Source organism: Phoxinus phoxinus (assembly GCF_949152265.1).
Source record: "Phoxinus phoxinus genome assembly, chromosome: 3".
NCBI classification, from domain to species: Eukaryota; Metazoa; Chordata; class Actinopteri; order Cypriniformes; family Leuciscidae; genus Phoxinus; species Phoxinus phoxinus.
The window spans coordinates 24,335,653-24,363,301 of record NC_136878.1 but is presented as its reverse complement, the minus strand read 5'-3'; the positions used below and the strand labels follow the sequence as shown (position 1 = coordinate 24,363,301).

General features: G+C 37.8%; 3 protein-coding genes across 10 annotated transcripts in view; 2 read left to right on the top strand and 1 right to left on the bottom strand.

Moving 5' to 3' along the window:
• The window catches only part of mink1 (misshapen-like kinase 1), a 39,439-nt gene extending 32,836 nt beyond the window's left edge, over nt 1-6,603 (top strand). For all 7 annotated transcript variants that reach the window (XM_079605924.1, XM_079605921.1, XM_079605923.1 and 4 more), the window contains 2 exons: nt 188-327; nt 2,074-6,603. In XM_079605924.1, the coding sequence (XP_079462050.1) occupies nt 188-327; nt 2,074-2,157 (224 nt within the window). In that variant the 3' untranslated portion in view covers nt 2,158-6,603. The remainder of the gene's footprint in view (nt 1-187; nt 328-2,073) is intronic.
• Nucleotides 6,604-6,903: 300 nt separating this feature from the next.
• gnb2 (guanine nucleotide binding protein (G protein), beta polypeptide 2) lies at nt 6,904-24,886 on the bottom strand. Of its 2 annotated transcripts, none has more exons than XM_079607571.1 (10): nt 24,762-24,886; nt 15,028-15,137; nt 14,281-14,319; nt 14,089-14,195; nt 12,516-12,579; nt 12,077-12,239; nt 10,598-10,664; nt 8,857-9,058; nt 8,563-8,779; nt 6,904-7,877 (listed from the first exon to the last, which is right to left on the bottom strand). In XM_079607571.1, exons 2-10 carry the CDS (start codon nt 15,082-15,084, stop codon nt 7,771-7,773), a joined length of 1,023 nt encoding a protein of 340 aa, XP_079463697.1. In that variant the 5' UTR covers nt 15,085-15,137; nt 24,762-24,886; the 3' UTR covers nt 6,904-7,770. The 2 variants fall into 2 exon arrangements, with proteins under 2 accessions (XP_079463697.1, XP_079463696.1); XM_079607570.1 differs by lacking the exon at nt 24,762-24,886 and adding an exon at nt 20,087-21,170.
• On the top strand, nt 24,074-27,137 carry LOC306995724 (uncharacterized protein). The gene is made up of 2 exons (XM_079607569.1): nt 24,074-25,004; nt 26,039-27,137. Exons 1-2 carry the CDS (start codon nt 24,347-24,349, stop codon nt 26,785-26,787), a joined length of 1,407 nt encoding a protein of 468 aa, XP_079463695.1. The 5' UTR covers nt 24,074-24,346; the 3' UTR covers nt 26,788-27,137.
• The last annotated feature ends 512 nt before the right edge of the window (nt 27,138-27,649 follow it).

The following is a 27,649-nucleotide window of genomic DNA, read 5'->3' as shown; positions in this document are numbered from 1 at the left end:
AGAATCGCAAAAATGTGGAAAGGCCTGTCTGAATGAAAGCACAGAAGTTGTTTAATATACACAAATTATCCAACAGAGGATTGTGTTGCAGTAGATTTCTCTTGTTGTAGATGAACCTAAGAGACCGGTATTAATGAAGTGAATGATAAAATATTCTTATGTCTCTTTATTTGTGTTACGCGTATAGCCCATATCTGCTCTAATCAGATTATGGGCTGGGGAGAGAAAGCCATTGAGATCCGTTCTGTAGAGACGGGACACCTGGATGGAGTCTTCATGCACAAGAGAGCTCAGAGGCTTAAGTTCCTGTGTGAAAGAAATGACAAGGTGATACATTTTCACACACACACATACACACACACACTGCACTTCGCACAAATGGGGTACAAAATAGGGCCTCTTTTTCAAAAATAAATGCAGATACTAGAGTGGATACTTAACTAAACCTCAGGAGGTTTATATATGAAGAGCTCTTTTCCAAAACGCGATAAACGCCATTTAAAAAAAAATGAGTTTATCATGTCATTTTGCTGTGTACTGAACCTATTCACTGCTCCATCAACGTGCCATGCCAAAATCGCGATATTTCCTGGTTTAAAATGTACTGCAAGATGCAGTTTCTTTCCAAAACGCTATAAGCGCCGAACCTATTTTTAGCCTAAACGCGATACATCCTCTCGACCAATCAGAATTCTGGCGCGTTCTAAGCAATCAAAATAGGCGGCGATCTGAACAGACGTTTATTTAATTAATTCCTCAAAACGAGTGCTTTAAAGTTTACTAAACGCAGACTGGACAAATATAATCACAAAAAACAACAACAAAAGAAGATTCGCGGGAGGCGCGTTAATACCAACAGTCGGATGTCAACAAAGCTGCTCCCACAGGTTTCTGTCAGGCCGGGAGGCTGTCACCGGACGATCTGATTTTTATTTATTATCTTGATTTTTATTTTATTTATTTATTACTGACTGACTTGCCTATTGAATATCGTTATCATTATTTAATAATTCGTTTTTTCATGCATATGTAGTGGACAAATTGGTCCTATTTGTTACAGGTTGACACTTTACTAAAAATGACTCTGAATGTATTACTAAATAACTTATTGAATATGGTTATCATTACTAGGCTATCATTACTTTTTACAGGTTCGGCACCAAATTACAATTAGCCTAAATTACTAAATGATTTAAATGTATTTTTAACATTGTTGTATTTAAGGACTGGTATTTGAATGAGTGTTATGTGCTGGACAATATTAAAATGTGTCATTATTTATTTTATTTAACTATTTATTATAGTTGGCTTTTATTTATTTCATGCATTTGCACTTGTTTAATTTATATTAATTTAAAGTATTAAAGACAAACCATAATTTTTTTGGAAACAATTGATGGATTTATAGCGTTTTGAAAAAAAAGAAGAATGGATTTATAGCGTTTTGAAAAATAAATAAATAAACTTTGAATTTATCATCAACAATATTGTTGTTTGATTTAATAATCATTGTTCAACATGTTCAGACTGAGCCACACAACCATTTTAACAGGATAAATTGAATATTCACAAAATGTGTGGGTCTAGGTAAAAAATGTCATTTTCCTGAAAACTATTGAAATGGATTTATAGCGTTTTGGAAAAGAGCTCCTCATATTATATGTATTCTATGGTCTATGATGTCTGCAAGTTTTGCAATTCTGTTGCCAAAATATGGGACTAAGTACATATCTAAATACAGTTTAAACCCCTGAATTGTTTTTCCCCCCGTGCATGAAACATTAAAAAAACATCATAATTCTTTTTAGAAATTTTGGTAATGATAAACACTGCAATTGCTGTAAAAATGTAGAAAATCTGATAAGATTTTCCTTTAGAGAACAAATTGTTACTTGAAGGGTGTCATAATTTTAAGTAATGTTGTGATTTTTAAAATAGGGTAATGCTTAAAATATCAATTCAGTTGAAATACTATTTACTATTAAATAATACTGTTACTATTTAATAAATATTATTTTCACAAAGCTCATCCACTTTATAATGCAATCATATTTTTTTCTTTCTATCTTTCAGGTGTTTTTTGCGTCAGTGCGCTCTGGCGGCAGCAGTCAGGTCTACTTTATGACCCTCAACAGAAACTGCATTATGAACTGGTGAAAGAGCCGCCACATAAACATAGATTCTGCTGTGTGCACACACATACAAACACTGAAGAGATAAAGAGTCCTCACACACAACAACACCCACATGCACTCTCACACTGTGTAAATACACACACTCCTACAGACATAACACACACATAGTTATTTACACACATCTTCCTGAAGACACTCCTTCACCATTCTCCTGTGATCTCTGAGCCAACTGTACTAGGCGTGTGTGTGTGTGTGTGTCTGCCGTGAGCGCGCTGCTGACCTCAATGTGGTGTTCATCTAATTATGGGTTAGCTTTCAGCTCACTGGGGCCAACGTTCCTCTCCGATGATATTTCTGAAGTTTTTAGGACCAGACAAAAAGGATAACTGTACATTATTCTACTAGAAATGTGTGTAAACTACGAGAATCGTTCAATTGTTGCGCGTCTTGTGACGCAGCAGCGGTCTGTGTGTGTTTGAGAGACTTTATAAGCTACTTTGAGCAGCAGAAACAACTTGAAACTCCAGTGGCGAGAGGTGGTACTGCAACATCTGTAATTTTCCATTTCCACTGTATAGTGTAGTAGTTGTTTGTTAATGGTTGCATTCAGAGTTTCAGATAAAAGTGATATAATGTTTTCTTTCAACAAGTAGAAGTTTAGAAACTGATTTAACAATATGAGTTTTAACATATTCTGAGACGGCTTCCCTTCCGAACGAGGGAAGGTTTTCACTTTCTTGATGTATAAACAATAATCTGACGCCTATGTCACCAAACTGTTTGTTCGATGGAAATGTTGGTGGCCGCTTAAGAAGCAGAATCTAGGGTTTTACTTTTCCACTAGTCAGCTGGTGAGACCAAGTCACCCATAATGGAGCAACAGTCTCTGGTTTCGCTTTTCAAAGCACTTTTTTTTTTTTCTATGTGCGAAGTATCATCATATATATACTACAGTTTAATATTCTCCGTACGTAAACGTATTTGGTATTATTCCTACTTTTATTATCTGCTGTTCTATAGCTGTTCTATTGCAATACGTGCTGTGTGCTCGTTCTTGTTCGAAGTTTCACGAGGGAGTTCCTCTTGGGTTATTCTGATTTTAGGCAGGAAGATACAGTAAGTTACTCCGGATATGATTAAAAGCACTTTTTGGCAGCATAAACGTATAGTTCGGTTGTCACAATGTAAATTGTACATAGCAGTCATGATCGTATTTAGATGAGTATTTGTATTCAGTAGGCACATGATTTTTTTTTATTATTAAATCACTACACGACTGCATAATACACTTGAGTGATTTCATAACCGAGTCAAGTTTGTGCTGTCAAAATTGCTTCTGGAAAGTGTAGTTTTTTTAGGCAGGCTTGTAGTTCATCAGGGACGTGTGCATTTGATCAGACTTTTTTGTTTAATATTTGGACCCCACCATGTTTTAGCAACAGAAACGTCATGCTTTATACAAAGACTTGGGTGGATCGGAGCAAGAATATTCTTTTGTTTATCTGACAGTGTGCAAATGAAGTGTGTGTGTGAGTGAGCGGTGGAAATATGAATCGGTAAGATACAGTAGGATCACTATAAAGCAATAGTTTAAGGATTAGTGACGGGTTTGTGCCTGGTGTTACTGTCTCCAGCTCTGCAATACTAGACCAGAGATTATTCTCAAGCTTTTCACTCATTTCCATGCAGATAATCTACATTTACATGAATCGAACACCTTCTCAATCTAGTCGTTTTGTTTCTCATTCCCTATTTGACAAAGATGGTATTATATCACTGTAACGAGTTTGTGTACTCTAATATTTGTTGCACTTTGATCCTTCCTGAACATTTTTGTAGTTATGAACACTAAATGATTTTAGCACTGATTTGTAAAGTAGCTTGTGGCGGTACAATCATGGGTTACCTAATCGCCCCTCCCCTCCCGCTGGACTTATTGGCTGCTGTCGCAGTCTAGACAAGCACTAAATGCCAATGACACATTCAGTCAGTCATCATTTAACATTGCGGCGCAACACTTCAGACAAATAATTATAAATAGTTGCATTTCTGAGAGAGGCGGAGACTAATAGTTTGATTTTTCATCATCTGTAGGTGTGCGAAATCAAACTGTACTTGAACACTACTGTGCCATTATAACCGATTCACTCTCTCTGAGACTTATTTAATTTCTTCTCGCCCCTCATCTCTTACTTGCTATAGAACTTAAGCATTTTCTTGCTTAGTAAATCAAACTGCCATGTTTACTGAAATAACAGTGCCTTGGATTAGGGTTGGGTGTATTTTGATCGATTGTGTGCATGTGTGTGTGTGAGCATGTGATTGTTTCAATAAGAACTGAAGTTCAGGGAAGAGAATAAGTCCAGTGCGCAGTTATAGGTCTTGTGCCAACAAAGTGCACTTAAACTGACAATAGCCAGAGCACCGAGACAGGCTCCTCTCACTCTGTTTTAGCACAAAGCCATGCCATATAGAGTCCATTCCTCCAGTTTGAAGGCAGTGCGTTCCTCCGCAGTATTTAGATGTTTCTTTAACACCATAACGCAGTTCAAACGCCCTACAGTTACACGACACGATAAGCTCTTTGTTCCAAAGTGCGTGATGGTGATGCTTGTAGCTCTCATTTCAGTGGCTATATCATTTTGCCAAACAGGGAAAGCCTCTGGTTTTCATGCCGGAGGTTCACAAAAGGTTCGGGTTGTCATGGTGAGGAGCTGCTCGCATGCGTTTGATGTAACAATCCCTGGCATCCCAAGAGCTCTTGGAATTTGCTGAGATTTTGCCTTTATGCTTAAAAGTAAATGTGTATAACAGCATTCAATGACAGAATTTATGTTTTTATAGCAGAATTATGATATAATGAACAACAAGATAAAAAACTAGAGAGGAGATATGCTTTATTAATTAGATGGAAGAGTTTATATTTGGATTACCATGGCCTGTCGGGAGGAAATGTGTATGTATATATATATAAAATATATATAACCCCTGAATTATTCTTATTTTTGACCTAAATAGATGTGAACTGACGAAAAAAGAATATAATGAACGTAACCTTATCAGTAGAAATGAATAAACAATTGCATTGATGTATGTAACAGCATTTTTTTTTTTGGAGCACAAGCTTCTCCCCGTCGAGCTGTACATTCAGTTCGACTCGTCTCTCTCCCCTCTTTTTCCCAGCGAGTGTTATAAAAGCGAGCGTGTGGGTGTGCGACTGTGCATGTGTGAATAGGAGAGCTATTTTTGCGTTTATATCCGCGTGTGTGCTGTTCATTATTCCCTCAGAGGAAAGAGAGCGGGGGAGAGAAAAACAAGACCAGTCGAAAGCTATTGAGGACCAGTATGTTCAAACATGCACGCATCACCACTGGACTCAAGCCACAGATGCGACTCCGGTCATGTTTGTAAATGCCACTGACGAACACATTTTAGTCATTCTACAGCAGCTGACCACAGGCCTGATCTCGTATTGATGGGAAATCTCACATGTCAGGGGTTGTTTTGAAGGTACACGTTGTATTGCAGACGTTATTGAATGTAATCAGTTTGTTTTATTCTGGTTTATTAAACTGATCTGTTGAAGGCGTGTATGAGTTTGACAGAATCCGTGGTTTAGGTGCACTTGTACAGATGATATTTTCCACTCCATCCCCTTCGTCTGCAACAGATTTGAACAAATGTTTATCATTAAATGCCCATTCTCTATTCTATCCAACAAGAGTGAGTCTTTAAAAAGCTAGACCAGGTCATGTGTGTAGCGGACTTCGAGAGACGTGGAGCTGTCTGGTTTTCCTTTTACTGCTGTGTTTGAGGTATTCATCTACTCTAACGACAAGTGGCATTTCTCTTGTCGTTCTCTAGTAATACAAATTAATCCCTTAGCTGATTTTTGTAAAATATTTACTACTCCAAAGAAAAAGTTCATCATTTGTAGTTCTTTTACTGTGTGCTTTTGGTTCAATCTCATAGCAGTAGCCAGGAGAGGTTAAAGGTTGGTTTTGGAGGTCTTGACAAAGTTGATCCTCTGTGATGGGTTGATTATTATAATTTACTGCTTATCATTTTTTTGTTTCAGAAAAAAAGTAGATGTTTCAGACATTTTTAGTGTTTCTGTTTAGGAGAGGGGATGATTTTATGAACAGAGGATTTTAAGTCTTAACGATTGAATGCATTCACAAGTCTGTAATGTCTCAATACAGCATTATTTGAGAATTAAAATAACTTGATCTGTTACAACTTGTGTAACTCCCTTTTTTTACTCCTTCAAGCTCACTCTATTAGATTTCTTTAAACGATATCTTTTAATTTTCTTGTTTGAATCATGTTGTTAGCTTATTCCAGCATGTGTCCATATAATTTTATGACATGTTAGATAATTATTAAATCATTGAAGTCAATTAGTAGGCAATTAAATGTTTTACAAAATATATTTTGATGGTGACATTAAAAATATGTGCATCCAATCAAAACAAATGTGTTCGGTATCACACTTATGTTGTTGTATGCTTTTTTAACATTGTCATATTCATAATTTTGCTTGCTGGGCCAGTGCAGTTCATTATATGGTAAAAAAAAAAATGTAATGTTTGATTAGGATACTTTTGTATTTTAAGCCACTTTTAATGCTATTTTGGCTCAATACTTTGTCGAATGTGAAGTCTGGGTCCTGAAACAAAACCAGTTTAGCACAGTTATGAACAGTCATTTAGAATAATAAGTATTTACATATACATATGTGATCGACAATTAGTCACTTGACACCAAACACGTTTTTTTCAGCTTTCTTTATTTTCCTTAGGGTGTGGCACACAGGAAAACATGAATAAAATAAGCTTTTAAAAAAGGTCAAATCTAAACAAATGAAAGACAAACATCACATATTTACTTGTATACTGGAATATGCCGGCATACGCATCTATAAAACATGGACTACATAGTGTGATCTGTATCAACCAGGGCTGCGTTTCATGAAAGCATCGTGGGCCCAAGTTGATGGTGGAGACCATAGCCACCAATGTTCTCTCAATCAGTTCTCTCACAATGCTTTTGGGAAACACAGCCCAGGACATTCCTGGTGGGTAACTGTCTCAGGGTCTTCCATATTTTTAACTACATGCTCATAGAAACATCAGTACTTCAGGCTTAATTTTTAGTATAGAAGACAGAATGAGTAAAAATAAAAATGAAAGCGCTTCAATGGATCAACTCCAACTCCCAAGGTCTCAAAAGTATGTCAAACATGTTTCAAATAAATGTTTTGGATTGTACGCTCAAATTAGACGACTCACTCAACACACATTCCTCCTAATGCACTTGTGTCTCTTAGTGAGTAAAGGTACCGTGTAGGTCCAGCAAAGCTTAAGTAAGGGAAAAAGTGTGTAAGTGTGTGTGTAAACATTCCTGTTTTAAACTTGTGGTTCAAACCTACCTATAGTGTAACTATATATGTATACAATGGTGTGGCACTGAAAAGATTTGGTGTAAACTTATAACTAATTGCCATTATATATAGTATGTACAGTTCTTTGTCAGGCATGTGTGTCTGTGTAGGCAAGTGTACATCATATGTACAGTAAAGTACATACAGTGTGTATGATGAGTGAATAATGTGTACTATATGTGAGCTGTGTTGTCAGTTCCAGATCTTCAGGAAGCTGTCCCAGGAACCTGTAGACACAGCCATGCCATCATCTGTGACCCCAAGACAGCTCACACGATTGTCATGGCCAGCCAGCACTCCTGGAAGAGACGATGAGTGTGAAGAGTTCAAGTGTAACAATGGGGTTTTTAAAAAAAAGTATTTTAGATCTCCCACCTCATACGCCATGGGAAAAAATATGATACTATGACCTGTACATAAACTATTAAAAATGTACAATTTAAAAAAAAAAAAAATTGTAAGTAGTCTCCTGCAAAAATTATTATTTTTTAAATATATATATACTTACTATTTTAATATATTTTATGATGGCAAAGATGACATTTTAGCATTATTACTTCAGTGCCACATGCTCCTTCAAAAAAAATTCTTATCAATGTTGAAAAATAAGTAAAATAGTAAAAATGTATCAATGTAAAGCATTTTTTTAAATGGTGTTTTTGTTAATGAGCATTTAAAAAAAATATTTTTTTATATTTTAAATAAAAAACGTGCAATGTGAAGCAATTACACTACAGTGCAACAAAACTAGCTTGCACTGTAGGCAGCTTTGTTGATTTTAATGGGACAAGAGCAATATAGTTTCCTTACAATCATGCAATAATAAACAGTATTTTTCATTTATGTTCCCACCAATGCCGGACTAAACTAAACACTCCTCCAACCACCTTAATCTCCTAGATCCTACATCACACAATTGTTACGGGACCTCCCAATTAACAAATAAAGCACTGTGTCACATGATAATAACACCAGCATGTTCACCTGCTCGGTCTCCCTTCATGGCGTCCCAGATGTTGCAGTTAAAGTCGTCGTATCCAGCGAGCAGCAGGCGGCCAGAGCGGGAGAAGGCCACAGAGGTGATACCACAGATGATATTATCATGAGAGTATAAACAGAGCTCCTGATCTGCACGCAGGTCAAACAGCCTGCAGGTGGCGTCATCGGAACCGGTTGCAAATGCACTGCCGCTGGGGAAGAACTGAGAGATGGAGGAGAAAATGAGTGAAAAAGGAAATAACAGTCATGTGTATTTCTTTAAGCAGTGCGTTTACTCACACAGACAGCGTTGATGTCTGACTCGTGACCGGTGAACGTCTGTCTGCACATGCTGTCTCTGATGTCCCAGAGTTTAATGGAGGCGTCACAGGCCCCAGAGATGAAGGTCCGAGAGTCTGGAGCCAATGACAGACTCATCACATCTCCACTGTGACCCGAGAACAGCGTGGTCTGCTGACCAGTCTCGATGTCCCACAGAGCACTGGAACAAACACATACGCTATAGGTTAAGACGTACAACCTGCACATAGGTTATTGAACTCTCGTGTAAATTGAAAAGAAGCTGTAACAAAGTAAACACTGTTTAAGTACAACAGTGGTTCTCAACTGGTGGGTCACAAGAACAACATGCAAATAATGATTAACAGGCTTAACTTTCAAAAGAGTTCTATTTCATTGGCTGTTGATGTCCAAACTATTTTGCCATAGATTCACTTGGCATGGAGTTGGGGAAGTTGTGTAATCTTTATCCTCAAAATCTCGAAACAAAACTTGTGCTGACTGGAATTGTTTGTGTGATATTTAGCTGTGAATATTAGTTGCTGAGATCAAAGGGATAGTTCTTCCAAAAATGAAAATTCTGTCATCATTTGCTCGCCCGATTGTCATTCCAAACTCGTAAGACTTTCGTTCATCTTATCATAAATGAAGATATTTTAAATGAAATCGATTTCTGTCTCTCCATTGACCGTCTTCAAAAATTTCACAAAGAGACAGTAAAACTAATCCACATGAATTGAGCGGTTTAGTCCAAATTTTCTGAAGAGACGATCGCTTTAAATGATGAAAAGATTGAATTTAGGCTTTTTATTTATTTATTTATCAGCGAATATAAACAGAAGCTCAACCGTACTTGCTTGATGCTCAAGAACAAACCTCACGGGTTGCTGCGTAACACACGAGAATGAACCTCATTTGTTCTCGCACGTCAAGCAAGCATGCTTCCGTTCGCCATAATTCATGTGTGCGTAGTTGATGAATATGTGAATAAAAGCCTAAATTCAATCTGTTCATCATATAAAGCGATCGAGTTTCTTCAGAAAATTTTGAATAAACCTCTCAATTCATTTGGATTAGTTTTTGATCTCTTTAAGCACTTTTTGAGGCATCAAAGTGGAAGCTGTGTAGCTGTCAATGGAGGGAAAGAAAGAGATTTCATCAAATGAAAGTCTTAAGGCCATTGCACACCGAGTCCGAAATTCGCATCCGAAATTTTCGCACGTTAAAAAATAAATACGACCTCACGTTATGTCAATCACGCTTGCACACTGCCTCCGAAACTTTCGTCCGTCATAAAAAAAAATCGAAACGGGTTCGATTTTCTGCGTTTTTCGCATTCGTAACAAGCAGTTTGAATGGTGCTTTGACAATTCAGAGCCACCAAATCACGAATACGAAAAAACGCATACGAAAATTTCGGACTCAGTGTGCAATGGCCTTTACGGTTTGGAACGACATGAGGGTGAGTAAATTACAGAATTTTCATTTTTGGGTGAACTATCCCTTTAATAATAATCGTTAATCAAACATTTACATTATTAAAATTAACGGGGTTTGATTATTAAAATTAACGGGGTTTGATTTTAAGGAGTTTTTTTTTTACATTTGTACGATAAACAATTACTTTTGTACTCAAAGTACTATTTTGGAGATGCCATACTGTACATCTGGGTCCTAAAGCAAAACCACTTGAGAACCACTGTGGTAGAGTGTAGGGTTTCATATTTATTATTGAACACACCAGGTTGTGTCTCCTGAACTGGTGATAATCTGATTGTCATCTATGAAACGGCAACAGGAAAGGTAACCTAGGAAATGAACAGGCAGGAAGTCAACATGTCACACCCTGAAACAGCATGATGGTAAAGAAACATCTAGACTTATCTGATTCTTTTTTCTTTCAGAAGTACAGAAAAAAATACAGTCATGAGTAGTACATTTGATTACTGCCAACAACAATATTGCATGCAAAACATATATATACTATACAAAACATTCTGAGATGTATGTGTCTTTTAATAGGAGCCATTCATTTGTAAATCAAGGTGCGAGTATGTGGGCCTCATTTTTAAAAGGTTGCGTAGAAACCGTCCTACATTTGATCTTTTTCTTATAATTTCTCAAAAGTGAGCATGTGTGATTCAGAGAACCAAAGTACACACAAAGAACGTGCGTACGCCTCTCTTCCAAATGTGAAATCTACAGAATAAATCACAAATGATCTTGAAATTGTGTGCAGCTTGTACACTGGACAAAGCTGAAACTATCCAAGCACTTTCAGCATATAGATCCTGCTTGTGATCGCTGTAGCTTTACCCCAGCCTCTCAGGCACATATGTTTTGGTTTTGCTTCTGGGTCACTATTTTTGAGACCATCTCTGGTTTCTTAGGTAGATCGATCTCCCCTAGCCCACTGATAGCTATTTTTGGAATCACTTCTGAATCATGTAATTTTACAAAGATACAATCTGATTGTGCAGCTTTTCTCATGCTTTTAGCCAAACGATTAATATTGCTGAGATGGAAGAATCGTAGGCTTGTTCAACACAATGGATTCGAGATGTCCTCTTTTTCTTAAAGTTGGAAAAAAGTAAACACTCTATATAAGAGGCTCGTCTAACCAGTTTAATAAAGCCTGGGGCCATTTTAAGCAATATGTCAGGGAACATGTTTTATTGTCTGACTTCAACTGAATCTTATTTCCAGCGTTCATTTTCTGTAAAATTTTCTTTAAACATGCAGAGACTGTGCACTTTCATTGTTTTGTTAAGCCACACTTTTATTTACCGTTTTTCTTTCTTTCTTTTTTCTGGGTATTATTATTTAAGATGATTTTGTCTTTTGTTTTGCTTTGTTTTTCTTAGTTAAAAAAAAAGAAAAGTATATAAAAAAAAAAGTGTGCAGCTGAACAGCTGTAAATGCCCAATAATTAGCGGTAATGTCATTAGCATATAAAAGAGCACCAGTCAACGTCCAAATCCTTTCCTTGAGATGAGCAGCAAAAATTGCTAAGATTTCCAAATACCTGCAGTACTACAACTCTCTGCCATAAGGACAAGTGCGTACGTCTGCTTAGACCCTGACGAAGCGCTAAGCACTTGTTCACGTCAAAGGCCATTTTTATAAATATGAACATTGGCACAGATTTTAGCGCACGGTTTATAAATGAGACCCTGCGTGTGTGCGTGCGTGTGTGTGTGTGTGTGTGCGCGTGTCAAACCTGTGTGACCAGGCAGCTCCCGGCTGACTCGAACATTGCCCTCTCTCGTCTTTAAGCTGTATATGGAGCAAATGTTGTCCAGTCCACCACAGGCCACAAAGTTTCCAGATGGCGCATACGCACATGTCATCACCCATGATGACCGTAGCGGGATGGCGTGCATCTGAAGTTTATAATATACACGCAAAGGTTTAAACAGGTTGTTGAACATTGGATAATGACAGGAAAAACACACATGCACATATATACTGCACATATATATATACTGTATATAACTGACCTTTTGGCAGTGTTAGTAATAATCATTTGTTTACCTGATGATTTTAATGTGACCTTACAAATCACTTACTACATGCACAACCTGCCGTTGGTTTACTCAATGGTGATAGTTCATGGAAAGCATAACTTGTATGTGTAACACTACGATGGAGCTACAGACCTTGTTTGTAGTGTAGCTGTCCCAGATTATGAGTTTTCCATCCTGTGAGGCACTAACAAGAAGCCTGAGGAGAGGAGAAGAAAAGAAAACTTGACTTATATAGATAAAATAATAGATAAAAAAGAGAATATAAGACAGGAAAATGGCTGGTGGTCTTACTGAAACGCACACTTATTTACTTTACAGAGGCAACAATGAATGTATAAACTACATTTAAAGCTTTCAGTTGCACTCTCTTCATTTCTTTATTCAAACTTAATTTAGCCAGTGGGCAAGAAAAATAATTATCGAATCACCAAGCTTATATGTTTATACGTTTATGTTTTCTTACTCTTTATGCAGAGTATGGCAACATGGGGGGCGTATTTACCCAGAAATCAAAAAAATGTTTTGCTTAGGGCACCAATGAGTCCCTGTGTTTTGTATCTTTACACAACAGCAACTCTAATTCCAACTGGTTACTAGTCTGTGGTGCCCCATTGATCACAGGCTTGAATCTGGTCCCCCTTGGACTCCAACGTGTTTTACAAGATATAAGAGAAGCAACAAATAGTTGTTTTAACAATTAGCCTGCTATGCTAAAATTCCCTCATGCAATCTCTATGGTTATCATGCTAATCCAACAGCCTATGTAGATAACTACAGTGAGTAATTACTATTTTATTAAAAAATTCATTTTATGGTAAAATGAATATGGTCAAATTTTCAATTCAAAACAATAATGATGTTGCATTGTCATTGGCCCAGATATACTTCATTTTCCATTTTCCACTTTCCGCTTCATCTCATACACAGTTGTAAGAGCATGTAAGACTTTTTAAAAGTATATTTCTTTGACCGCGAGCACGGATAAATGCATTTGGCCTCACTAATGGACCTTCCTTTTCCAGCACTCAAATCAAATGCACCGTTTTATAAATTACAAAAAAAAGCTGTCTCATTTCAAAGGCTGCATCCTCCGGAAGTTGCATTTGCCGACTGCATACGTCATTGAGGCTGCCTCCATTCCAAAGTCAGAAATTAATTACAATACTTTATACATCACAAGAAATAACAGTCAATTTTTGAATTGTTAAATGAGGTTTCCTCTATGACCTATGCGGCCAAAAAAAATGCAAAAGTGTGCAACCTTTAATATTAAATTAGATGATCAGAGTAGACATCAGCAGATTGCGATATTATTGAAAATTGCATCACGCAGACAGTCCATGAGCCAGAGCGGAACACAGACAATGGTAGTATAATTTTGGCTTTATAGTTGTAACTGGTGGCACTCAAGTGCAACAGAGCTTATGAAAGCTCACAAAAATGACACTTCTTTAAATAAATTAATTTTGATTGTGACACCAGTAGCCGTAGATGATAAGCCAACATGTGGGTCATGTGGGATGAGTTAACATGTGGGTCAGTGTGTCGTGTTGATCGTCGTCTTCAACAGGTGAAAAACCAAACCCAAGTCACGACCCGCTGAGTCATGCTCATTTGCTACTTTTAATATTTTTTTTGTTCTCTTTGATGCCAGGTGTAAGAGCAGACTGTGGCACAGTTGTGAGAAGGCTGAAGACAGAGATACCTGGAGTCTGTGCCCCAGTGCATGGCGTAGATTTTAGCCAAATGGCCACGCAGAGTGCGCCTCGTCCTCATCTGTATCCTCCCCACTGGGTCCAGGCCTGCTGTTATCTACCAAACACACACACGGCACATGAGTGAAAACACATAGACCTCTGGAGATCACATCATGCAGGACCTAAATGTAATGTCTTACCTGAGTAAGTGTGGAATCTCCACATGCTTTCCTGGCATCCTGAGAGACAACAGACAAATGTTAGCTGAATAATTTTGCCTGTTTCTGAAGTTATCAGGATATCTCAATGCACACTTCATTTTGAGTGGAGTCAGTCTATGGGAAGCTACAATAGCATCACTGGAAATTGTTTATGGCTCTCTAAAAGGCAAACACAATAAGTACACCAACACTGAAAGTCTTTAAATTGATTACATTTGATTTCCTCAAACATATTCTATTAGATTGTAATATTTCTAGACCTCTGAGAAAATGTTTTATTCTGTTAATACCCTTGAAAAAGCTTTTCATTCAAGTAAATCCAAATGAGGATGCAAACATGGGTCTAATATATCTAATTTATTTTAAATTTACATTTTATAATTCAAGTATGGTTTTCATCATGAAAATAGCCAAAGAAGCTGGCATGGTGTAAAAAAAAACAACAACCCTGTTTTCTCTGAATGCGAGCATAGTGGAGCCAAACCCATAGTCATAGTCTAAGAAACCCTTTTTGACTCATAATTTGACAAAATCTGTAACTGACTTTGCAGAAGTCTTTAGAGCAGTTAGAAAATGAGGATCAGTCATACGTTGATTTTCATATAAATGTATTTAGCTATGAAATTATTCATTTAAAGCCAACTGTCATTTTGGCAACCCTGACCCCAAAGCAGAGAGTGAAAAATAAAGACATTATATTTCAGCATTATCAGTACTAGGACTCACTCTGATCTGATTACGCAGTTGCTCAGCCTCCTGCCGAAGCTGCTCAAGCTCACTCATCTTGAAATGATCTTTAACCTTTACCCTCTGACCTCTCTCACCCCCTCAGACACCTGTAGATTAAAACACGACATATGAATAATGTTAGAGGACACAGTGTTCCTGTTAAACCCAGTTTTTTAGGTTTGACAAGCTGACCAGCAAAATAACATCATAATTAAAGTGTTTCAAATGCAAATTAGAAGTTTATAAAAAGTAAACTAACAGGAAATCCTGTACATACTGCACTATACTAATCAGTTGGAGAAAGTTCACACACAAAACTAAATGATGTGCATCATTTTGTAAAAAGATTTGTGTTACATATAAAATATGTATAAAATAGTTGTTCATCACTAATCATTTCATAGTGCAGATGTGCTGCTGGATTTAGATTAACATTACGGCATAATCTTTAATCTGGCATAATCTATTAAATAATAGGATTAATGTTCCGAGATCCATTCCAAACACAGAAACAAGATCTGGAATCCGGATTATAATCGATGGTAAATTAAAAGTGAGTGTGTCAAACAGAAAGAGAGAAGAAAATGTTACATGACCTGAAATCGAACATAAGGTTACACATTCAAACTGGCATGCAAAAACACACAGGATTTTTTTGCATACATTTTTACAGTCAAATATGTCACAAATCATCAACCTATCACAAAGATCTTTTGGATCTTATAAACAGTTCTACTTTGCATGTTTTCCAGTTATAGCCACACAGATCTCGGTATGGCTATTGTCTCAATGCTGATGGAGAACTGTGAGACACGAATGCAAACATTATTGTTATTACCCTCTTACCACACACTTATTAGAGAGATTTAACTCCCTCAACACAAACACAACACCCCAGCAGGAGGAAATAATTGTATAAGAGTCAATCTGTTATGAAATTCTACACAAAGAGCATTAACGCAACAAACACCCACTTTAAAACTTACATCAGAGCCAATCATAGAGAAAGAAGCAGCAGTGGTGTATAATGCCATTTACCCACAAAACCTTTCATTTCGACAAATGGCTATCCTCTGAGGAATCATAGATAATCTACATGAGTGAAAACCTGTCTTCACCTTTTAAGGTCTTTAAGCAAGTTGGGATGGGAAAGAAACAGCTGGTGGGAGAGGGGTTAGTTAGCCTATCCTCTGGTCCACACACTAGTGCATCAATGTCTTTTTGACTGATGTAGTGTTTGAAATCGGGTATAAATGGGTTAGAAACAGCCTGAGGATCAAACATTATCTATTTATTAACCTGCTGTTTTTTCCCTGATTTGCAGTAGTGTTATATTATTGTCAGCACTATGTAAAATAATACGACTTCATGCATTAAACATGACTTGAGGGGGCTGTCAGCTAAGCACCAAACAAGGCCACCGCCTCGGAGTAGGCAAATGTTTTCTCCGTCTTCATGAAACAAAGGTAAAATGTTTTCTACGACAATTTTACACACAGAACGCCATAAACGGATATGGAAACAGCATGTTGCATTCGGCTTCCATCATCACATCGACGCAGAATGGCGGGTCTACGGAACCATTTTCGGTTAAACCAACGTCCCATTCCATTACCGACACAAACGCGCCAATGATCATGTTCTCTGGATTTGAGTCCATTAACTAGACGGAGTTCTGATAGCATTATTAACTATAAAGAAATGTCAGCCTTGGCCCCACCCTTACAGCTTATAATGCAGAGTGGCATATATGCACTCTCTGCATACTGCGAGTAAAGGGAGAAAAGTAAGCGGCATTATCGTTCATTACCGCAACCTATCCTTTTAAACCCGAGAGACAGCTGCAAAACGTGCGTTTGCTTGATCACATGGGTTACGTTTATATTTCAGTCAGATCGTCCTACGCCCAGAACAACAGACATATGCACAGTTAACATCCTCTTTATCTTGCTACTGACATACATATGGCAAGCCGTTTTAACATATACCTCTTAAATAAAACTAACTGTATGTTACTCATTTTGTATTGTTAGTATCTTGGGGATCTGTGTATGAGATAGGTATCAGCTATTTACTTCTAACTGGTAGCCTATGTATTCAAATATCTGGTGTTTACTAATTTGATTAGTCACTGGTGTTTATTCTTTAGAACTAATTCAAATAGGTACTATTCCAGTTTTCTGTGTACTTACTGAACAGAACTAACCAGTTATTAGACACTAGGGAGTATTCAAATTGTACTAGTATTTTGTTTAATCTACCAATAAGATTATATATAATAAGAATAAAGATGCCATTCTGACTATTTACATGACAAGCTAAAAGGCAATAAATAATTGGTTCTAACAATTAAGCGCTCGTATTTAGTACATACTGGTAAAGCTGGAAAAGATAGTAACTATCCCATTAAAAAAAAGGTTTAGTATCCAATGAATAGTAAAAAATAAAATATGTACCAGCAACAACTGGAATACTAGGAAGTGAATAATACGTAGGCTATCTAGTGAATTCGGTATCTAGTGAAAAGGAGTCACTATTAGATTGATGACTAGTCATTTAAAAACAAGTTATAGTAAATATAGATATTTAGTATAAAGTAGGGCTGTCAAAATTAACGCATTCGTTTTGTGATTCTTTTTTTACTTCTTCAGTTTAACGTGTTAAAAATATATAGTGCAATTAAAGGATTAGTTCACTTCAGAATTAAAATGTCCTGATAATTTACTCACCCCCACATCATCCAAGATGTTCATGGCTTTATTTCTTCAGTCGAAAAGAAATTAAGGTTTTTGAGGAAAACATTCCAGGAATTTTCTCCATATAGTGGAATTCAATGAGGTACAGCGGTTTGAAGGTCCAAATTGCAGTTTCAATGCAGCTTCAAAGGGCTCTACATGATCCCAGCTGAGGAATAAGGGTCTTATCATATTCATATTAATATACTAATAAAATGTGTATACGTTTTAACCACAAATGATCGTCTTGCACTAGCTCTGCGATGCTCCACGCAATACGTAAAAGTTTAAAGATCATGCTTGTTCCGGCTCAAAAAGGTAGGGTAGGGCGAAAAACTCCTACTCATTTTCTCCTCCAACTTCAAAATCGTCCAACATTGTTGGTTTACTTTTTATTCATTTAATGTATTTTTTTTGTAAATGGCGTTTGACAGTCTCTACACGTTCGCTTTGTAAACACTATCGGTACTTCCGCCTATGTCACACGTGACTTTTCAACGTGATTACGTAATAGTGGCGCATCGCAGAGTTAGTGCAGGACGAGCATTTGTGGTTAAAACGTATACATATACCGTATATAATTTTTTTTTTAATGACAGAGCGTTACGCTAGATAAGACCCTTATTCCTCAGCTGGGATCGCGTTCTGCCAACGATCTTCAGACAGAGCGTGAACACAAATAAGCATGGGACCATTTGAAAGCAGTTGTCAAATGCACCAAATTGAGTTGAAATAGTCTTGGCTATTGGACCTGCAGTCAACCCGTGTCTACCGCGCGTCCGACCCGCACCGCACCGCACCGCACCAGATACGTAAATATTATTCCACCCGTTACATCAAATATAAGCGTCACCCGTGTGCAGGACTCTGGTCCACGAGATGTAAATCCTGGAATATTTTCCTCAAAAACCTAAATTTCAGGAAATTTTTATTCTAAAGTGAACTAATCCTTTAAGGCAACACTTTTTCTTCTGTCATCCTTGAAAATTTTTTAATTAAAATGATCCCATAATTTACTCACCTTCAAGCCATCCTAGGTGTAGCCTTTATTACATTTTTCTTTCAGCCTAACACATTCGGATTTATATTAAATAATATCCTAGCTCTTCCCAGCTTTTGTAAATTGAATAGTGTCTGTTTTTGAAGCCTCAAAAAGCCCATCCATCCATCATAAAAGTAATCCATATGATTCCAGTGGATTAATAATGAGAGAGTAGAGTTTTAGGTGGAAGGGTGACCTCTGACCTGACAGATGACGTAGGCATAGCGTAAGCTTAGGTGAGAATAGACACCTTTCGCGAAAACCACGTAATGCGTAAACCCGCGTATAGGGCCGTTGCTGGAAGGCAGTGATTATAGTTTATAAAGTTATAAATATGGATATTTTTCTTACTCGCTTCAGAAGGCATTTATTATCCTGTATGGATTACTTTTATGATGGATGGATGCACTTTTTGGAGTTTCAAAAACTAGCGTTTCAATACCATTACATACCTAGGAAGAGCCAAGATATTATTTAGGCTAATATAACTCCAATTGTTTTGGGCTGAAAGAAGAAAGTCATATATACTTAGGATGGCTTGAGGGCGAGTCAATTTTGGGATCATTTTCATTTATTGGTGAACTATTTCTTTAAAGTGACAGCAATGTGCAGTGTTTGAATCTTCAATTTCTGTATATTTACCTGCTAGACCTACCAAAAAATCTGAAAGAACAAGGTTACATGAGTCAAAATAAAGCCCTGATATATTAAAGGCACCGCTAACTGTGACATTTATTACAATGGGTTTATTATAGGCAGAGTATAGGCAAGGGTAAAAAATTACTGTGGGCTTGGGACAATTTTAAATATATTAAAAACGTTGATGTTATGTGCAATTAATCGTGATTAATTACAGAAAAAATATGCGATTAATTAGATTTTTTTTATCGATGGACAGCACTAGTATAAGGAATAAGAGTTAAAACAGCTTGCCATACCCAGAGCTGTGGCGTAAAGCGCTGGAGGCTGCGGCCAGCTGAAGAACAGGAGGCTTCTGCTCCAATTCACGACTCACGGCTAAAATTAAACATGCAGTACCTTTAAATACAAATGTACTATGATATATAATCTCCATAATATTCCTACTGATTGTGAATAACAATCCACTGATGTGATTTGGTGACACAACTAATAAAATCCCAAATTATAAAGTTGATCCTCACATTACAAATGAACATGAAGCATTTTAATCATTTAAAACTCTTATGCCCTTCCTACTTTTCATCATATGTCTCATCTCGGTCCCACCATTCGGATGAATCTTAGAATTTAATAGTACCTGTTAATCTTCCTGTTTGGCTTTATTCACTCCTCGCGTAAAGTGAGTGGAATGCTGGAGTGGCTGGCGGAAGTAATTCGCAGGGAATTTTTCTGCTGGAAAATGATTAGGACTGCATACTGTCGGTTCTTTCCTGGTGCTAGTTAGGCCTCGGCGACTCTGTGTTTCATGTATGAAACGAATCAAAACGATGTTACCAAAAAGTATGGAGCCACCATGTCGCCCTCTGGTCGTTTTGAGAGGATGGGAAGAAACCACTGTAACGTTATTCCTGATTTCATCAGCACACTTTGCTTTTGTAGAGAGAAAAAAAAGCGACTTAAGTAATATAATAAGCGACAAATGTAATAAGTCCAAATAAAGCTTTCGAATTAAGTACACGTCGTCGTTGTCTTTGTATTGCGTTGCTTAATCCTCGCCTCTTTCCTTCCGAGTGCCTTCTTCCTCAGTCTTCTCGTGTTGGTCTCTTCGTTTTGGCCGCCGCGTCCAAGAAATGCCCTATTCAATGAAATGCGAGGCACCCCGTAGCCCTTCGAAAAATGAAAATAAAGTAACTAAATTCGACTTGGTTATCTCTTCGGAGGAGCATATAACCCATCCATCAGTTCAAATGTGACTGTGCCAGAATAGGAGGCGGGGTAAATTCAACATAAACAACATAGGATAGTTGTTTTTTTAAATAATTCAAATAATGTGCGCTCACTATGCTGTCAATTCAGTCCCATATGAAATCATTCGGTCTGCACCAGAAACACGTAGCATCACATATGCGCGATTCAACCACACCCATTTTATTGCGAATGTACCACTGCAGCGCAGACCTCCACCGCGGTGCCAAACAGCGGCTCAGGGGGGTGAACAGCACCTCACACTGGAACACACTTGAGTTTAGGCCGCTAAAGCAAAATGTAAGTTCTTTCGTGAAATGTGGAAACGAGAATATGTAGATCTCAATTGAGATGTTTGCAGAAATTGACAAATTAATGACTTGGAAAGAATAGTGACATTGTGCAGAATTCCCCCTACGCGGTGCGTGCTCAGTGACTCCATGAATGCGCTCCTGAGCAGAGTGTTGCCAGATCGCGCAGGGAAAAACAAAAATTAAGCGACTTCCCCTATGAGACATGGCGGAGCTAAGAGAGGGGAACAAACTGATAGATAGTAGGCTATGGCTCCAAGCCTCCAATAGTTGGGTGTAGGCTGCGAATAGTTGGTCGCAGTTTATTGGGATTTGGAAGGCCAAGGACCAGCAATAAAAATGTGACGTGCATATTCCGGAAATAAGTTTAAAAGCCATACATTTTAAAGTTGCGCTGTAAAATAAATAAATAAATAAATAACAAGCAGAGTCAGTAACCTAATAATACGGAAACCGTACGTCATATGGGGCCTGAAGTTCAAAATATTGCGTATTTAACTTGAACATATTTTATAAGAAATGTATTTCCAATATAGTAAATACACATCTAAAAATGCCTCCCCTCCAGGATTTTCCAAACAGCTTATTATAACCCAGATAAGTTAACCAACCTCACACTTTCTCAAATTATTTCGAGCTGTAATTAAAATTCCCCTGTAAAGGCATTCAGTAATGCAATGCGCACTTTCTCTCTAGAGACAAAAAGCTGCCACCCACCGGAGACACACTCCTAATTACACCTGCCATAATTACCCGTTGAGGGGAGGGGCATAGACATGTTATAGGTGCACTTGCTGATTGGTCCGTATTAAAAGAAAAGTGCGCTCCGATTTTTGTGCATAATACTTTTTGTGTATCACTTTATTGCTTTTTTTATTTACATCTACAACTGTGCACCCTTTAAACTGCCTCACACATTATGGAGAAGGGCAGCAAAATGTGGTTTGCATCCCTCCCCTCACCAAATGTAGTGATGGTACGTTCCACCTGCCCTTACTCCCCATAAGGTACTGTAGTAGCTGTGGATGGGTTGCCCAGCAACACCATTTCCAGAGAACCAAGCATGGAGTATGTGGTTGGATGGACATGAACTGTTCTGCATTAATCCTCCACACATACATTCATAGCCACTTAGGTAGGTCATATAATGTCTTACCCAGTCTATGATGGAGTTAACTTCATGACTAAAGCAATAAGAATACAACCATGTATAGAACATTTTGAAATTTAAACGCTTTAAACATGCTTCCATCTGGCAACATATAGCCTATGCTATGATTCTGGAGAAGATGAGTGTGATCACACTCCTCATGGGCTAAACAGGGCTCTGGGCTCAGATTCACAGATGGCAGTGAAAAAGGAAGGTTTAGACCAGATTTTAGAGACACATTAGATCTAAAAATATGGAATTTTTCCATTGTTCCATTTTCGACCTCTAGAGCTCGCTATTGCTCTTTCTTACAACATGCTGAGGGAAAATGCTGTCCAAATGAGAACCATTTGAACAAATGCTGTATAAGTAAAACAAATTTTTAATATGTAAATAATAATACAAATTAGTTAATAGTTAATTTCCAACAACTATCATAACTGAAAAAAACAACCATGAAATCAAATGGACAGGATTCTATGAAACTTTTGTTTTTCTAGGAAGTTGTCGTTTGATCTTTAACCCAACCAAGGAATGAACTAGCAGTGATTTATCTATAGTGTTCTGCTTCAAGCTCCCTCTAATGTTTAACCCTGATGTGTGTTTAATCAAACAACATCCTGTAAGGTCATAAGACAGCAGTTTCAAAACCTTAAACCTGAAACTGTGTCTAACTCAATTTATGCAAAACGTCAGTTTTCAATGCACAGAATTCACATATTATCCAGATGTGCTTTTTAGACAGGTAGTTGTAAAAAAAAAAAAATCCATACAGTAAGCTACTCATAGATAAGTACACTTCCCCTTTGTCGCCATGACAAACTCATTGATTATCTGTACTAAGGAGACCACATCATGGAGCATTGCATCTGTCAATAACGATGATCATTCCAATTACATCATTCCAATTTTTTATTTAAATAAAAAAGACATTCATTCTTATATGGATCCACTATTATATAAAAAAGATATTTAAAAATATATCTATAGTACGGTGCAATATTCTTAGGCACGCACATTAGTATTTTCACCAGAAATAAAAGGTTTTATGCCAGTTATTTATATCTTGCAGTAGTGTGTCAGTAGGAAATATCAGTTTAAATTTCCAAACATTTCTTTTGTGATTCATTTTAATAATCCAGTGAGATTTTTGTATGCACAAGGAGTCTGACAACAGATGATCCACACGAAAATCTGATCTCAACATCATCGAGTCTGTCTGTGATTATGAAGAAACAGAAAAAACTGAGACTAAATCCAGAAGAACTGTGGCAACATCTCCAAAACATTTGAAGAAACTGACCTGCAAAGCTACAGTACTGTGAAATGTTTAGGTAGGCCTACTTAAAAATGCTGTACAGTAAGGATGCTTTCAAAAATAATGTCATAAATAGATTTTATTTATCAATTAACTTCTATTAACAAAATCAATATCTGTTGTGACCAACCTTTGCGTTTAAAACAGCTTTTGTCCTTAGGGGTATTCTAAGGGCCCACGCACTTTTGGGGCATCCAGAGATCGATTTTATTAATAGAATGGGTGCGGTAGGGGACCCAACCTCATATTCTTTCATTGGGCCCAAAATTGCTAGCGGCATCCCTGCTACTCACAGACTCGATGATGGTGAGATTAGATCTCCATGTGGATCATACAGGCTGTTGTCAGACTCCTTGTGCTTACAAAACTCTCACTAGATTATTACAATTAGGGGCGAAATGAATGTTTGGAAATGTAAACTGATATTTACTGACACAGCAAGATATAAATAACTGGCTTAAAAAAAATGATGGTAAAAATACTATCGTGCCTAAGATTTTTGCACAGTATATATTGTGTAAATCAATAATAAACAAAATTACTTTCCTCATAACAACTAAAGGCTCAAAGAATGAAAACTACAAATCCCATGATGCTGTTGACGTCATTATTAATCGACACTACCTCTAATGATAGCAGAACGCGACAGCTTGAGCAAGATTTACAAAACACTTTAGGTTTTCTGTGCTTTTAACATTGTAACCAGGTAACGTATCGAAGTAGGCCTACTTGTAATGGAAGCGATGCCGTAAACTGTTATATTCTAGCCCTCAGTTAGCTAAGACGGAAACCCAAACCATCTCTTTTGAGCTCTGCAATCGCGTATGTAACATTACATCTCATAGTGAAATACTACCGTGGATCAGAATAACCATGACTTTGAGCATGGACATCAGTGTTTCTTTTCTCAAGTGCGAACTCGCCTCCACTATCGAACATGCGGTAAGATGCGCAGTAGAATCCGTGTTGAAAGAAACAGCGCGAGTGGTTGGCAAAAAGCTGGCCGCGGCTCGTAATGCTGCCGCAGAGTCGCACAGAGAGAACCAGAGCCTGCGCGAGAGACTGGAGATCTCCGAGAGCGAGCTGAAAGCGGTGCGCTACTACATGACTGCGGCTGAAAAGAACATCAAACAGTGTTTACTTCTCAACAGAACCCTGCCTGGGTCAAATATCGTGCACACTAACGCAGACGACGCACACTTTGTGATCCCATCATGCGCTGCGGATGGAAGCCCCACATCACAGGCGCATAGCAGAGATTCCTCCCGCAAGACCTTCCGAAACTCACCGGGAAGAATTCACAGTCCTAAAAACGTCCCTAGTGTTGGCCTCTGTCTCCCCACGGTACAGTCTGACTGGCCTCGTGATTGTGTCAACCGCAGAAAGACACGAGGGTCTTCATTAGGCAACAGTTCAGCACTCAGGGGTGACCCCACGACCGCACAAACTCTTCTGGAAAACAGTGCTGTTCTCTTCAAACCAGAAGATGAGACAGAAGGCCCGTTTTACATCACGAATGAGGGGGAAAAAGGTTAATTGTTGTTATTATTATTTTCATTTACCAATAGGCTCGAAGCCAATTTTGCCCTCCAGAGTTTAGCTTTAACCCTGATCAAACACACCTGAGCAATAATCAAGGTCTTCACTAGAAAATCAGGTAGGTAGCTGGGTTTGAGCTAAACTCTGCAGAACAGTGGCCCTCCAGGACCGAATTTGAGGAACCCTGCCATAGAGTAATGATCATTGCTGTTTATTTACCCTAAAAAGCTTGACATGAAATAATAGCCAGAAATATCTGTTTGAAATGGAACTATTTATTTTGCCTTTAGACAATATATGTGTATATGTATGTGTATATATATATATAATATTATTATTATTATTATTATTAAAGAGTTGCATTTAGTGAGAATATGGAGCTAACAATTTTGTTCAGAGGCCCAAGCTAAAACATTTGGTGCAGATGTTCTTTATAAGGCCATGAAGATTCTCATAGCCTGTAGTGTAAATCAACGAGACTTTTATAACAGTATAACACTGCTTGCATAACATGCCAGTTTTATGATCAAAGCTCTGTCATTTTAATTGTGAAGCGCAAAGCATATAATGCAATGCCATGAATCTTGAAAAATGTACAAAAGGACTTTTCTTAAAAGCCTGTTGTGTCATATTTGATACTTACATTTGAACACATATCTAAAATATGATGCAAGATAACCAAGTAATCCTAAATTGCTTCAGTCCAGTAAGTGTATATCTTGCCATATTACTAACAATATAAAAGTTATTACATTACAGACAAAATATGTGTACCATGACCTGAAGGGACATTTTTAGAATGATTCTAAAAGGCCTTAGTTTACTGAAAAAGTATGAACTATCAATCAGTGCAGATGCATGTAATAGATTGTGTGCAAGTTTTGGTCATGTTGATAATTTAGAGGGCTTAGAAAATGAATGTATGAAACATGATACAGTAGGCTTTATTGGATGAACAGCATGTCAGATTCTTTAGTCTGAGTATAGTTTCATCCATCTAATCGTGAGCTTTTCTTTGTTTTACAGACAACAGTTCTGCAGTAACAGACACTGAGAGGAGACACGAGGTGCCAGAAGTTTCAGGCCCCTCCGCAAACCTACCAGAGGAGCAGTCAGACATGACGAATTTTGAGTTTGAAATAAGCACACCTGCTGGGAATGTTAATGAGCTGGAGCTGATACAGGTGATGGAGGACACTGATGATGATATCAAACAGGGCACCATTAAAATCGAAGACGATCCTGATACACTCACATTAGAGCCTCCTTCATCAAATCCAGCTGTAGTCTCTTCATCCAACTCCATGCGAGAGTTACCACAAATCTCCTCGCCTCCAGTGCCGGAGAGCGATGGCGATGCTTTGCTGGCCTTGGCGCCGCCTGTGGGGAGTGACTCCAGGTTCAGCGGGACAGTCGAGAGCCCTGATAAAGTGCACCGCTGCAACATTTGTGGCCGGGGATTCAGACGTTTCTACTGCTTGAAAACACACCAGCGCATACACACGGGAGAGCGGCCGTATCCTTGCAGATACTGCGAGAAACGCTTCCGCCATTTGGACAGCTTACACAAGCACCAGCGCATTCACACGGGAGAGAGGCCGTACCGCTGCGCCGAGTGCGGATGCTGCTTTAGAGAACTCGGTCAACTCAAAAAGCACAGACTCAAACACTCACCCACATTTGTTCCTGTGGCCAATCCCACCTTCCCTCTCCTCCCAGCCGGACCCTCCTATGTCTGGTCACATCTCAACACACAGTCTTTGGATTCAGTCTAGGCTTGTGATAGTATCACATTTTCAAACTTGGTAGCCTATATACGGTATTATGGCGGTATTGAATTATTTTACAAAAACAGGTCGAAAAGATGAACGAACTTGTCATCTTAATTACCTGGAGCATTTACATACAATGTAAATTTGTATTGTGCATTGTTGTAAATTAAACATGTTTCAAACAGGTTAAAGTGCAAAAGAACACAACTTTAAAGAATCAGAACATTTTTCAACCATTATCTGGGTATTTTGTCTGGGCTACAAGTGTAAACAAATGCTTAGTATTTTATAAAAATGAAATGCTTAATGTTTATTTGAAAATAAATATCAAGTATTTGGTGTTGATTGATTAATACCATAGTGAATACAATAATTTGAACATTTAATGCAATTTGATTTAATTTCCTTGAGTTCAGAAACAGAGAGTTGCACAGCTTTTTGTGGGGTAACTTTGGGTTACCACTGTAATTCTGCTTTTCCATAAGTGCCACCTTCTGTCAGAGAAGGAATTTGCTTTTTCATTCAGCCGGTCTGACATTTTTATTCAGACTAATGCGAAAATTGGACCAATTTATTACGCAGCAAATGCATTCAGTGTCATCAGTTTTAACCGGTTCATGGAAAATATGAATTAATGTGTATTCTAAAAATCTTAACAGTTCGAGTAATGAGGTATCTAGAATTATTCACTTTATTTTGAAGTGTGCATGATAACAACACCGTACTTTCACTGCCGCAATGTACCGTACTATTGAATAATGGCACATGTCTATTTCAGTCTAAGGCCTATACTTATTCTTAATTTTTAATTATGGTGTTGTGCAAAACACTCCTCACATAAAGTTAATTCAGCAAAAGTTTGGGC